Genomic DNA, 13101 nt, shown 5'->3' with positions numbered 1-13101 from the left:
AGTGAGACCCTGTCTCTAAATAAAATACAAAAAAAGGCTGGGGATGTGGCTCAGGTGGCTGAGTGCCCCTGAGTTCAATCCCTGGTACCCAAAAAAGAAAAAGATAAAGGGCCTCCATATGTTGCCCAGGTTGTTTTTAAACTTGTGATCCTTCTGCTTCAGCCTCCGGGGTGACAGGTGTGGACACTGTACCTGGCAACATGAATCATGCTTTGTTTCAATCAGTGGATCTTGGAGCTCATTCTCCAAGTTTATAGAGTTCCATCTCATTGTTTTTCGTAACTACATAGCATTTTCTGGTATAGAAATGACAAGATTTATTTAATCAGTCCCTTCTGGTGAACACTTAGTAATCTAAGTGTTTTGCTGTACAGACAATAATACAGTGGGAGCTCCTACACAGCAGGTTGTGTGTGTTGTACGTCTCACCCCCAGGGTAAATTCCTAAGAGCAGAATTGCTTAAAAGGTGTCTGGGTTTTTTGTTTGTTTGTTTGTTTGTTTTGGTACCAGGGATTGAAGGGGGGGCGCTAAGCCACTGAGCCCCATCCTCAGTCTTTTTTTTTTTTTTTTTAATTTTGAGACAGGGTCTCACGAAATTACTTAGCCTGGCTTTGAACCTGTGATCCTCTGGAGTCTCAGCCTTTAGAGCTGCTGGGATTACAGGCGTGCACCACACACCCGGTAGGTGTCTGTATTTTTTTTAAAGATTTGTGATAGATGGTCAGATCACTTTGCAACCAGGTTGCACCAGGGACACTCCTGCCAGGACTGTATCTTGCGCCAGACTTCAGGTCACCTTCCTCCCCCTTCCTGCCCGCCCCCTCCGCAGGAAGCCAACCAGCCACGCCCTGCCTGTCTGCTTCTCTCCCCTCTCTCAGGCCTCCTCCCTTCTCTCTCCACTCAGCAGCCCCTGTCCAGGCCTTTGCCCTTGTCTTCAGGACTGTGGCGGTGTGCTCCCGCTGGGGCACCAGGTCCCTGGACCCGTGATTTAGCTGCCGATGTGCAGTCGCCAGGTTTGCACGCGTCTCTCTCCTGCCCGCTGTTCCTCGGGATTCCTCCACGATGCCCACTGCCTGAAAGGAAGAGGCTGCTTCCTTGCTCTAGTTAGAGATGGGCATTATTTGCCCCCTCCTGCTTTCCGCCGGGCCGTACCCCCCCACCCCCGCTCGTGTGCCATTCCGTACCTTTTATGCTTCCCACAGTCTGGGTTTGGTCAGCCCGTGGGGTTTTGCTTGAAATTCTCCCAGCACATACTTTTCACTCAAGTCACCTCCTTCTCCTTCTCCTGCCTCTTCCTTTTCCTTTTCTTCTTCTTCAATACTGGGGATTGAACCAGGGGTGTTCTATCACTCACCTACATCCTAAACTCTTTTAATTTTTTGAGACAGGATCTTGTTAAGTTGCTGAGGCTGGCCTCAAACTTGCAATCCTCCTGCCTCAGCCTCCCGAGTCGCTGGAATTACAGGTGTGCTCCAGCACACGGGGCCTCAACCCATCTTCCCAACTACTCCTTTTCCAGCTCTTGAGTATTCCTCCAGCAAGGAGCTGTTTTCCGATCTCCAGAGGGCCTCTCCAGTGGGGCTAGGCAACCCCAGAGCTCTTCCATCTCCTGTGCTCTCTCACAGCAGTGTACAGACCATTTATCTGTTGGCGTTTCTTTATACTAGGAGTGATGTGTGTTTTGCCATGTTAAAATTCTTGTGAGTCTAAGTGAAATGAGCCAATCCCAAAAAACCAAAGGCTGAACGTTCTCTCTGATATGAAGATGTTAACCCACAATAAGGGGGGTGGGGAGAATAGAAGTTCATCGGATTAGACAAAGGGAAATGAAGGGAAGGGGGGGTGGGAACAGGAAAGACAGTAGAATGAATGGGACATGACTTTCCTATGCTCATATATGAACACATGACCAATGTAACTCCACATCATGCTCAACCAAAAGAATGGAAGTTAGATTCCATGTATGTGTGATATGTCAAAATATACTCTATTGTCATGTATATCTGAAAAGAACAAATTAAAAAACTTAGACACAAAAATCCTTAATAAAAATTAGCAAATTGTAAAAAACAAATGATTCTTGGGAGCCTAAATTTTAATGTATTTGTGACTATTTTTTTAATATTTATTTTTTAATTGTAGTTGGACACAATAACTCTATTTTTATTTTTATTTATTTTAGTTGTTGAAAGACCTTTATTTTATTTATTTATATGTGATGCTGAGAATCGAACCCATTGTCTCACACGTGAGATGTGACTATGTTTTGACAGCGAGACTACATTTTGACAGCGCTAACTCCTTTTTGACCTTTCCCTGTAACAAGCTGTGAAGGAGCCAAGCAGCTAGCTGATAGCCACCTGGACAACAGTGTACACATATGCAAATAAGGTAGTTGCAGACCAGAACTTTTCTTCTAAATTTGACATGTGGAAGCTGAGATATACACCTTCTAGGACTATAGACACCAGAGCCTTCAGATTGCTATCCGAGACACATCTTGCTGTGACTCTACTTTGCAAGTATTTGCTCTGAAATGGCATTGTCTGTTGGAGGCTCTGCTCAGCAATAAGTCTTGCTTCATTTTTGACAACCTGATGATATTCTGGGCCCTTGTCATTTTGGAGGGAATGGTCCCCTGGTACAGGGGTGCTCAACCACTGAACCACATCCCCAGCCCTTTTTATATTTTATTAGAGACAGGGTCTCACTGAAGTTGCTGAAGCTGGCCTTGAACTCACAATCCTCCTGCCTCAGCCCCCTGAGCTGCTGGGATTACAGGCATGCACCACCATGCCCCGCCCATTTGGACAATTTCTTCCATGGATCTTACAGGGCTTAAGACCTGCCTTGAAGCTGAGGCAGTTCAAAGGCCCCTTCACCCTGATGCTTGCAGTCATGCCAGAAAGATTTCAGATGTGTTGCTCAGAATAATAGGCAAGAGTTTGTTAGAAAAGATATAGAAGGGGAATGGGGACACAATCAAGGAAGAGAAGAGAGTGGGTCCTCTCAGAGAGGAGAGGAACAGTGTGCCTCTCCTGCCCTCTAGTTTTATGGACAGAGGGGAGGTCCATGGAAATTTCCAGAGAGCCCTGCCTAGGTCCACCTCTTGACTTTTGACTGTCAGCAGGATGATATCAGACTTCCAAGTCCCCATTACATATGACAACTCCAGGTCGATTGGCCCAAGCTGATCAGATCTAATCAGAACCTGTTCTTATAGATTTTATGGTTAGAGGGCAATTACCCTTATGTCCCTGAGTTCTGGGATCTGATCTGTGTAAGGGTCACAAAATCCCCCTCCCCTTTCAGAGTCATGTGTGTTTTTAAATTTTGTTTAGAGTTTTTAATTTTTTTTTTTAGTTATCAATTGAGCTTTATTTTTATTTATTTATATGCAGTGCTGAGAAGTGAACCCAGAGCCTCCCACATGCAACTGCTCTACCACTCAGCCCCAGCCCCAGCCCCAAACGGCATGTGTTCTTTATGGGCATTTTGGGCCTGCATTTCTCCTTCAGAGAATAGTTTGCTGAGGAATGTGACACATCCTGTCAACTTAAGCCAGGCACGGCTTCAGGTAAATTACTATGGAAGGTTTTCGGGGCTAGGGTCTCACCCATTAAAAAAAAAATAAAAAGCATGTGAGGGTCAGCATGGTGGGCCCAGTTTATAAAACTCTTCCCGTAACCCTTCAGGTTCCCACCGTTCACATCTATCTGTTCCCTATCAGATGCTCCGTGTTTGGTTCCTGACTAGCGCTGTTCTCGCGTGATTTACTCATTTTTGGCTATGTTTTCATATGTTCCTTTAGCTTATTTTTTTTATCCTGCTTTTCTGTATATTCCAAAAGCCACTTAATTTGGAACTGTCATTTGTTTTATTCAGCATGTCATTTCATTAGACGTCTGTCCTTTAAAAAAAAATTTAGTTGCAGTTGGACACAATATCTTTATTTTATTTTTATGTGGTGCTGAGGATCGAACCCAGGGACTCGCACGTGCTAGGCGAGCACTTTACCAGTGAGCCCCAGTCCCAGACCATGTCTGTCCTTCTTGAGTTTAAAGTGTCACCAGTATTAGGGAACCGGACCACCCTTGTCAGTCTGCTGTGACAAATTGGCACAGCAAGCAGGGGATCTTTGTTTAAATTTTAATTATGCTAAGGGGCGTTCTATACTCTGTAATCAGAAATTATCCGAAGTCCCCTCATTTGCTGACAATTCAAGGGTGAGGCAGTCGCAGCTCCTGCGGGGCACCGCTGCTCCTCAGCGCCCTTTCCTTGTCGCTCCCTGCTGCAGCACTCTGTCAACCAGAGCGTGTCCTTCAGACCTCAGTCCACAGGAGTTGATGGAGTCATTCCTGGAGTGGGTATCTCACTCCTGTTCTTTTCTTCCCTGGGGACCGGGAGCATTGCCTCATTCAGGGAACCGTAGCTTGGCATGAGGCAGTTGACCAGAGAAGCAATTCATGAGACTTTCTGATTAAATACTATTGGAAAAGCCACGGATGGTGGTGCACGCCTGTAAACCAGTGGCTCGGGAAGCTGAGGCAGGAGGATGGCAAGTTCAAAGTCAGCCTCAGAAACTTAGTGAGGTCCTAAGCAACTTATCAAGAACCTGTCTCAAAAAATAAACAGGGCTGGGGCTGGGGCTCAGCGGTAGTGCACTTGCCTGGCATGTGTGAGGCACTGGGTTTGATTCTCAGCATAAATAAATAAAATAAAGGTCTATCAACAACTAAAAAAAATTTTGAAAATAAATACATAAATAAATTAAAAGGGCTGGGGATGTGGCTCAGTGGTTATGTGCCCCTGGGTTCAATCCCTGGTATAAATAAATACTACTGAAAAAAGGTTTTCAGGGCTAGGGCCTCACCCATGCTGGGCAGGTGCTCTACCATTGAGCTACACCCCTGGCCTTACTATTGGAAATTTTAACAGAAGCCATCAAAGACAGGCCAAGATGTATACCTTTGTGACTGCTACTGAAGCCCTCCTACCTTATTTCTTTGGTTAAGTTATAGGTGGCATTCATATTTGTGCTTCCTATTGCTACTAAATCTTCATTTTCTCCCTCCTACCTTTTTTTTAAATTAATTAAGCCTGCTTCAATTATGGAAATGTGTTCAGAATGGCCCAGGGACACTTAACCACTGAGCGACATCCCCAGTCCTTTTTTGTATTTTATTTAGAGACATGGCCTCACTAAGTTGTTAAGTCTGGCTTTGAACTCATGATCCTCCTGCCTCAGCCTCCCAAGTTGCTGGGATTACAGGTGTGCACTACTGTTCCCTGTCCCCTCCCCCAGTATTTTTTTTAATATTTATTTTTTTAGTTTTCGGCGGACACAACATCTTTGTTTGTATGTGGTGCCGAGGATCGAACCCGGGCCACACGCGTGCCAGGCGAGCGCGCTACCGCTTGAGCCACATCCCCAGCCCCATCCCCCAGGATTTTAACTCCAGAGGACACTTAGAGGACTCTGGGTAAACAACTACAAAAAAAAAAAAAAAAAAAATTAAAGGACATTCCAGAAGTACAGTTAATAACTCATCCTAGAGAAATGACACTGATACTTAAAAGGTTATCTCCCTATATCTATACAGAGGAGTACCTCCTCCCCCTTGCCCTTTATTACACTGGTGTGTGAGTTCCTTGAAAGCAGCAACAGGGCCGGTCTGCTCCTGGCACCGTGCCTGGCACAGGGATGCACCCATACATGTGGTTGAGTTGAACTCTGCATGGACCAAGCGAATGTAGGCGGTGGGGATGAGGAAGCCTGGTTGTGGTCTCACTAAAGCTGGGTGTCCAGTTCCTCTCACCTCTGAAATGCAAATCTGGGGCGACTAGCCTTTGCATAAAGAGCAGGAAAAAGAGCAGTCTAAAGACTGCCAAGGCCTGGGGCTGGTATTCATCTTGCCAAGGGCTCTCTGGGTCCAGCCCAGACCAGGGCTGACGCCAGGGGGACTGCAGGCTTCTCCTTCCAGGTAGGTGCTTCCCGGCTCCTTTCTATGGAGTTAAAAGGAGCAGATGCCCCGCACAGAGATTTAGAGGGCGATCAACATCTGGAGCACAAGGAGGCAGGCTCGGGGATTAGATCACCCTACCTGGGACAAGGAGGAGGCAGGACTAGGGAGGTGGAGCTGGGAGAAAAGGGAGCAACACTTGGGAGGGGAGAGCGTAGGGGGGCCGGTGCAGGAGGGGTTGGCCGGAGAGGGCCAGGCCCCAGGGAAACCGGGAGTCCATCAGGACCGAGAGGCCTCTAGCGGCTACCGCAGGAGGCGGGCGAGCGGCCGGGAGCGGCGGGAGGGCACTTCCTGCCGGGGCCGCGGTCACCCAGGCTCCGCGAAGGAAGTGCCCTGGCAAGGGCGGGGACGGGAAGCGGGGCGGTGGCTCGGGAGGGAGGGGGCGGCGGCCAGCGGGAGCTCTGGCGCCGACCACACCCAGTTTTCTCCACCGGCCGGAGGCCGTAGACTGCGGACCCCCCGAACGGCCAGCACAGCAGCGGAAGGCCAGCGACCCCGCGAGCCCGACTACGTCAGCCAGGCCGGGGAGCAGCGCCTGCTCAGATCCCGCCCGGGGCGCCCCGCCCACCGCAGGCAGGCCCCGCCCCGCCCCGCCCCGCGCATTCCACAGGCAGCCCCTGCAGGAGTGGTTTAGTTTTGCTGTGTAGTCATTAGTGTCCGGGAACTTAATCAAGTCTGCAAGACCTGTCTCCATTTTGCAACTTAAGTGACCGAGGCTTCGGTAAGGTAGCCCTGCCTCGATGTAGATCCAACCCAAATCCCGATTCACCCTGGAAGCCCTGAGAGCCAGAGCCCCTTCCTCCTTCACACCACTCCTAGCCACTTGCTGAGGCAGGGTCACACTGCAGTCTCAGTGTGACTATTATCTGATCACTCATGCCCACTTCAAACTCCCCCAAAAACCACAGAAGCAGAATAGGGGGGGTCTGGCTTTCTCTTTAGTTCTTGTTACACGGTGAGGCTCTGGGTCACCAAGAAGGCACTAAATGCGAAGGTCACCCTTTTCAGGTCAACCATATCCTCCCTCCCCCCCTCAACTCCCTTGGCACTGGTTTGTGGGTCCACTTGACCGTTCGACCCCGGGGAGAGCCCAAGGCCTTGACCTCCTGACTCAGCAAGTGTGGGGAAGAGTTTCAGAAACAAGTTAGAGTTGGAAGGCGGACATTCTGGGAGCTTCCCCCAGCCAGCAGGGGGCAAGGGAGGAGGCTGCAGTGGGTGGGTTGGCACAGGGGACAGGGACAGCTTGGCCCAGCTTCCTGGAGACCCCCCAAACCTCACAAGAAGTTTCCATCTCCTGCAGATACCCCAAAGGCACTGGTGAAGTCTGGGGTGGGTGGAGAAGGCACCAATTAGGGGTGGAGACCCCCCACTTAGCTGGTGGCCTAGCATAGTGCTGGGCACACAAGGTGCTCAATAAGTGTATTTTGAACGAACGGAGCAAAAGGGCTGTGAAGGACAGGGAGCAGGGCCTGGGGCCCCTTGGCCCAGCTTGTTCCATTCAGAAAATAGCAGTTTAAAAAATGTAAAAATCCTTTCCCTCCCTCCCCCCAATTTCTGGGCCCAGGAAAGGGGCAAGGGAGGGTGTCTCTATGCCCACCCTTCCCTCTCTCCATCCCTTAAAAATCTATATACACATATACATATTTATATGGCACCACAAGGGGGTCCTGCCTATGTCCCCATACTCAGAAACGGGGAGCCAAGCTCCAGGGCCTTGGGGTAATTAAGGCAGAAGGAAGGGGTCACAGCTTGGGTGACATAAGGAGCAGCCATCAGCCTTGGAGAAGCTGGACTGTGGGGTCCTGAAGGAAAGACCCTTGCTCCCTTCACAAGGGGTAAGAGGTTCTTCCCTCCGGGCCCTCCCCTGCCTAGACAGGAACTGGTGGGGCCTCTGTCAGTTCCAAGGGAGGCGTGGGGGTGAGAAGAGACTGGTTCCCCGGACCAGCCTAGACCTCAGCAACCTGCAGGCCCGTCCAGGCAGGAGCTATGATGGTAGCCATGCCCCTGGGAAAGCTGAGTGGGCAAGATGGGGCTCTATGAAAGGCACTTGGTGTCCACTGTTCCCAGGCTGGGGCTCCAAGGTATGGGATGACAGAAATCCTGCCCCCACCCCAAAAGCAGAACTGGGGCTAAGGAGCCCAATTTGGCAGCAGAGAAACATGGCAGCATGAAGAGAGGGGACAGAAAAGGGGAGCAGCAGGCAGGGCCCCCAGGTCCCCTGAAAAGTGGGGAGGAGGTTCGAAGGCACTGACACAGGGAACCAGGGGTTTACAGTCCTCGGTACAGCCTGGCAGGGCTGCTGGGGAAGACACCTGCTTCCCCAGGGCCACCAATGGGCACAGCTCGCGGGTTTTCTTAAGAGCTCTCGGGCAGGTGCCCAGAGTCTCCGTGGGAGGAGGTGTGGACTTCAGTCAGGGGCAGGTCCAGGCCCCGTGGCACCTCACTAGCTCCCAGGCCTCGGCTGCCTGAGCACTGAGTACACATCATCCACGCGGCTTAGTTGCTCAAAGAAGGGGAGGAGGTCATGGAGTTCGGTGTCACTCATGTTGTCAAACCACGAGGCCACTGGTACCTGGGGACATGCGAAGACAGGCACAGGTAGCCAGGTGCAGGAAACAGGAATGGGAGCATCCCCCTCCCACCGGTCCTGGAGACTACCAGGCTTGGGACTGGGCAGGCCAAGGCAGAGTGAATGGGCTCCTGTCCTTGGGTCTCAGCCCTGTACTCACAGCATTGTCTGGATGGAAGACATAGGAGGCAGGCGAGTTGTCCAGGATGAGCACCCGCCGAAGGTCTCGGCCCAGCCGGCTCAGGTCCTTCACGTAGTTCCCCCGGTGGAAGACGCAGGACTCTCGAAACAGCCGGGCTCGGAAGGCCCCCCATTTGTCCAGCAGATCAGCTACTGGGTCTGCATACTGGAGGGTAGGAGGTAGGTTATCCTAGGGCCAGGAGTGGCCTGGGGCTGTGTCTAGCGACACGTGGCCACCTGAGGCAGCAGATGGGAGGGCATGGTGGCCCCAGGTCCCTGGTGGGAGCTCACCTTGGCAAGGCTGGCAGTGAACAGCACGCACTCGAAGAGCTCGCCCATTCGCTGCAGGAACTCGTCGACATGGGGCCTCTTCAGCACATAGACCTAGGGGGTGGGTCTGTGAGGGCGGCTGGCCGAGCTGGGGGAGGTTAGTCTTGGGCTGGGAGGGCATTGTGGAGGAGGCAGAGTAGCCCAGGAGGGCTGGCCCTGGGCCTGTGGGTTCCCACAGCCAGCTGCTCCACCCACCCAGCCTCCCAGAGGAGGACTGAAAGAAGCTTTGGCTCCCACCAGCTGCAGGTCCTGCCTTATGGGAAGTTATTAATCCTAAGTCCCTTCCCCCAAATTCAGGAGCCTAGGGGTAGCCAGCCCCCTCACCCCAAGGCTGCAGCGCACCGGCCCCCGAGCCAAGTAATGGAGAACAGGCTGGACAGCACACAACCTATCCTGAATTACTTGAACTGGGTCCCGGGCAGGGGTGGGCAAGGGGGCACACATACAGGACTGAGAAGAGGAACCCACTCTCAGGAGGCCTGGAGTTGGGCCCAGTCCCTGAGGTTCTATGTGATCTTGGGCAAGTCTCCTACCCACTCTGGGCCTCAGACATTCCACATCTATCAAAGTCCCATGTGGGGCTCTCTCCAGTTCAGTGGGCAGCGCTTGGGGTCTGGAGGGAGATGCCAAGCCCATCACCTCCTCCCCTGCCCCTCACCTGGTGGACCACCCCATCAATCTCCACTGGGATGATGAAGTCAGCGTTGTTCACTGGCTGTGGGGGAAAAGAGCTGCTGGAGCTGGGGCGGGGAACCCCAGGGCTGGGGGCCCAGCCGAGCCCTCCCTCCCCGGCCAGGGATGAGGGCTGCTGGGCAGGGCCCACCTTGAAGGAGCTGTGCACCAAGGTCTCGTCCAGGTCGATGACCACGCAGATCTTGTCCGAGTCCTGGGCCTTGGCCTCAGGGAGCAGGTACTGAACTGGGGTCTGCTGGTGGGAGGGGCCGGGCTGGGTGGGGGCACCTCCTACACAGCCTTCCCTACCCTGGCCCTCTACCTGAGAAACAGGAGACAGTGGGACATCCCACCCGCTTCCCAACGTGGGCCCCGGCAGCTCCCGGGAGGAATGGTTGCTGGCTCTCTAAGCCCCTTGGCAAAGCTTCCATCTTTGAACCGATCTTCTCTTAGTGGGCAGCAGGCAGAGCAAGCTGGGAGGGGCCCAGTGGGGGGTGTATAGGGCTTGGTGTACAGGTCCCCCCTTCTTTGAAACTTTCAGTGACTGCAGGTGTGTCTCCACCAGGCACCCCTTCCCTTAAGCCCCCTTCCAGCTGAGCCCAGGTGCCCCTGTAGTCATCCCGACCCCCGCACCTTAGGGATGGTGCCATTCTCCTCCACGAGCAGGGGTGCCCCGCTATGGGCCGGCAGGGCCTCCCCATCATCCCGGCAGACACAGCAGAAGAGTGAGTGGAGGATGCCCCGGCTCCGGGGCTTCTGGGAAGCTGCTGACTTCTGGTCACCTGAAGCAGGGAGGCACAGGTTGGGAATGTGGGCACGCAGTGCTGTGTATGTGTCCAGGTGTGAACCCCTGCTCCGGGAGGATCTGGCCACACCCCCTTCATCAAGGGAGACACTGTTGTGCTCTGGTCCTCCTGAAACACACCCCAGCCTTTGCTCCAAATCCTCTGAGGCTCCCCATGAGGAGGTCTAGGGTGGACAGTCACCCAGGTTAGGGAGGGCGACCTAAAGGAGGGGGAGGGGAGGTTTTCTTTTTCTCAAAACCTCCATCACCTGACTAGGCCTTACCTGAGCATCCCCTGCTTAGGAGGGCCAGGGCCTGGGGCCCCGTTGTCCACTCCCATCCTCCCTCTGTCCAGTCCACTCCATGGGTCCAAAGTCCTCATTGAGGCTGGGCCCAGGGGCAGGGGGTGCAGTCCCAAGGCCTGGGCAAGCGTCCCGCAGCCATCTGTCAACCCCGCCTCCTCGGCCCCTGCCCCGCCCAGACCTGAGACCTGCAGCGCGGCTGGTTGATTGACAGACCCACCCTCCACCGCCCCTCCGTCTGACCCCCGCCCCAGGCCAAGCTAGGCCCAGGCAGGAGGTGGGCAAATCTGGGAGGACCCCCAGCCCCTGCACAGGGAAGAGGAAGAGGGATTCCCAACCTGGCCAGCCCCCGGGGCGCAGCCTCGGCGACCGGCGCGGCTTTCCCTGCCGGTGCAAGTGTGCACAGGCCCGGTGCCCACGGGCCTAAAGCCCGGGTGTCGCGTGCCTGGCCGGGCACAAGGCTGTGCCTGCGGGCGCCCTCTCCTTGGAAGAAGTGGCCCCTTTCTGTGCCTGAGGGGCTCAGCGCCTCCATGCTTGACGCGGAAGTTTTGTGGGAACGTGGCTGTGTTGGCGGGAGATCCCTCCAAGCTTCCCCAGCCCGCTGTCACCTCGGCGCCCCTTCCCAAGACCCTAGGAGACCACAGCCCAGAGGGGGCGGAGTCTCAGCGGGTGGCCTGGAGGCTGCCTCCTAACCCCCTCTCCCAGCCCCATTGGCGCCAATCCGTGTGGGGGGGGGGCGCCCGGGAACCGCCAGCCCGGAAGCCCCTGCAGGAACCCCTGCCTCAGTTTCCCCACCTCGGACAGACTAGAGCTCCCTAGAGGCGCCAGGTCCCACCCCGCGTCCCTGCGACTCCAGGAGTTCGAACTCTCCCTGCTCCCTCTCGGCTGGGAGCTCCGGCCCGGCCAAAGCGGGCGCCCGGGGCGGTGGCAGCGGTTGCAGCTCCGGGAAAGATCCCGGCCCCTTCCTCCTCCCCTCCCGCGGCGCGCGGGCTGCGGCCCCCTCCCCGCCGCCCCAGTACCTTTGCCCCGCAGCGGGCCCCGCGCCTCCTCCTTGCTGATCTGAGTAATGACGGCCGAGCTGTCCATGGGGCCGGGCGCGCTCCGCTCCGGCCGGACTCTGGCCCGGGTGCCCGGCCTCCCCCCCGGCTCGGGCCGGAATCGGGGCGCGGGGGGGAGGGGAGGGGTGGGAGGGAGGGATCCCCGCGAGCTTTGGAGGGGAGGGGAGCCAGGTTCTAAGGGGGAGGGGGAGGGAGGGGGCGCGGAGGAAACTTTGTTACAACATGGAGTTTCCTCCCCGCGAGGCGGATGCAAACATGGAACCCGGGCGCTGTTTCAAGGCTCCCCCTTAAAAGGGCAACGGCTTCGGCGTGACCTGGACTCGGCCGCGGCTTTCATCACTTCTGGGGCCCGCACGGCTCCGCCGGCGGGGAGGCGGGCCGAGCCGGGTTCCTGCCGCGATCCGGGGGACGTCCCCTCCCTTCCTGCCGCTGGCCGGCGGGACAGAGCCTCTGCGGCTGCGTGGCACAGCCAGCACCCGGCCCACGGTGCCAGGCCTCCGAGTGCCCGGAGCCAAGGCCCGCCCCGCCCGCTCGGAGTGCCCGAGGGCGGCGCGGTTCCACCCTGTGCTCCTACGAGGGCCAGGGACTTGCCACTCCTCGGTTTGCTCATCTGGAAAATGGGATAACACTAACTTATCTGTTAAATGGGTCTTCTTTTCTGTCTGACGTTCGCAGGAACCTCCTTGCAGAGATGTCGGGAAGGAGCACTTGAAATCTCTTTGCTAACCCCGACAGCTGTGCAAATCCACAAAATTACGTTCTGGATTTGACTCTGTCACCACCCACCGCGGTCTCTGGGCGAGGAGATCGGTCCGGAGAGTGAAAATTCCAACTTCCTTCCCCCGGGGAGCTCTCTGCCGACCTTTTCCGACTGCTCAACTTATGTCCCGCACCCTACCAGCTTCGCCTTCCCTCCTGGAGGTGCTCTCCCCTCCTCCCGCCTCGCCCACCGACCTAGAGAAAATGCCACCGTGTCCATGGGCCTTGCCTGATCCCCTTCCCCCGCCGACGGCCATTCTTATTATTGGAGGGTGCGGGTTCCTGGGACAGGCTCGTTCCCAAGTGTCCAGCTTGACGCCCCGTGCATAGTGCACTCCGCGCGGGACCGCGGGGACTCAGACGTCACAGTTACAGGCGTTTAAACACACTGTCCCCGGCTCTGTGGGGACACACCCCAGCCAC

The 13101-nt window shown here is 55.2% G+C and overlaps 1 protein-coding gene across 5 annotated transcripts; it reads right to left on the bottom strand.

Moving 5' to 3' along the window:
* Nucleotides 1-6940: 6940 nt before the first annotated feature.
* Nucleotides 6941-12513, bottom strand: CTDSP1 (CTD small phosphatase 1). Of its 5 annotated transcripts, none has more exons than XM_081260560.1 (7): nt 11881-12503; nt 10409-10557; nt 9927-10097; nt 9762-9818; nt 9065-9157; nt 8754-8939; nt 6941-8596 (listed from the first exon to the last, which is right to left on the bottom strand). In XM_081260560.1, the coding sequence occupies exons 1-7, from the start codon at nt 11945-11947 to the stop codon at nt 8468-8470; spliced, it is 852 nt and encodes a 283-aa protein (XP_081116686.1). In that variant the 5' UTR covers nt 11948-12503; the 3' UTR covers nt 6941-8467. The 5 variants fall into 5 exon arrangements, with proteins under 5 accessions (XP_081116686.1, XP_081116688.1, XP_081116687.1 ...); XM_081260562.1 differs by having other exon boundaries at nt 9927-10028; nt 11881-12453; XM_081260561.1 differs by lacking the exon at nt 9762-9818 and having other exon boundaries at nt 11881-12513.
* Between the last annotated feature and the right edge of the window lie 588 nt (nt 12514-13101).

This window comes from Spermophilus citellus (genome assembly GCF_964194105.1).
Source record: "Spermophilus citellus genome assembly, chromosome: 11".
Lineage (NCBI taxonomy): Eukaryota > Metazoa > Chordata > Mammalia > Rodentia > Sciuridae > Spermophilus > Spermophilus citellus.
Note: the sequence above shows the minus strand (reverse complement) of the source record. Positions and strands in the feature narration are given on the sequence as shown.

Coding starts and splice junctions, on each gene's coding strand:
- CTDSP1 (XM_081260560.1), bottom strand. CDS start 11,947: ATGGACAGCTCGGCCGTCATTACTCAGATCAGCAAGGAGGAGGCGCGG. Junction 9,158..9,761: donor TTGATGGGGTGGTCCACCAG/GTGAGGGGCAGG, acceptor CCCACCCCCTAG/GTCTATGTGCTGAAGAGGCC. Junction 8,940..9,064: donor TCACTGCCAGCCTTGCCAAG/GTGAGCTCCCAC, acceptor CCTACCCTCCAG/TATGCAGACCCAGTAGCTGA.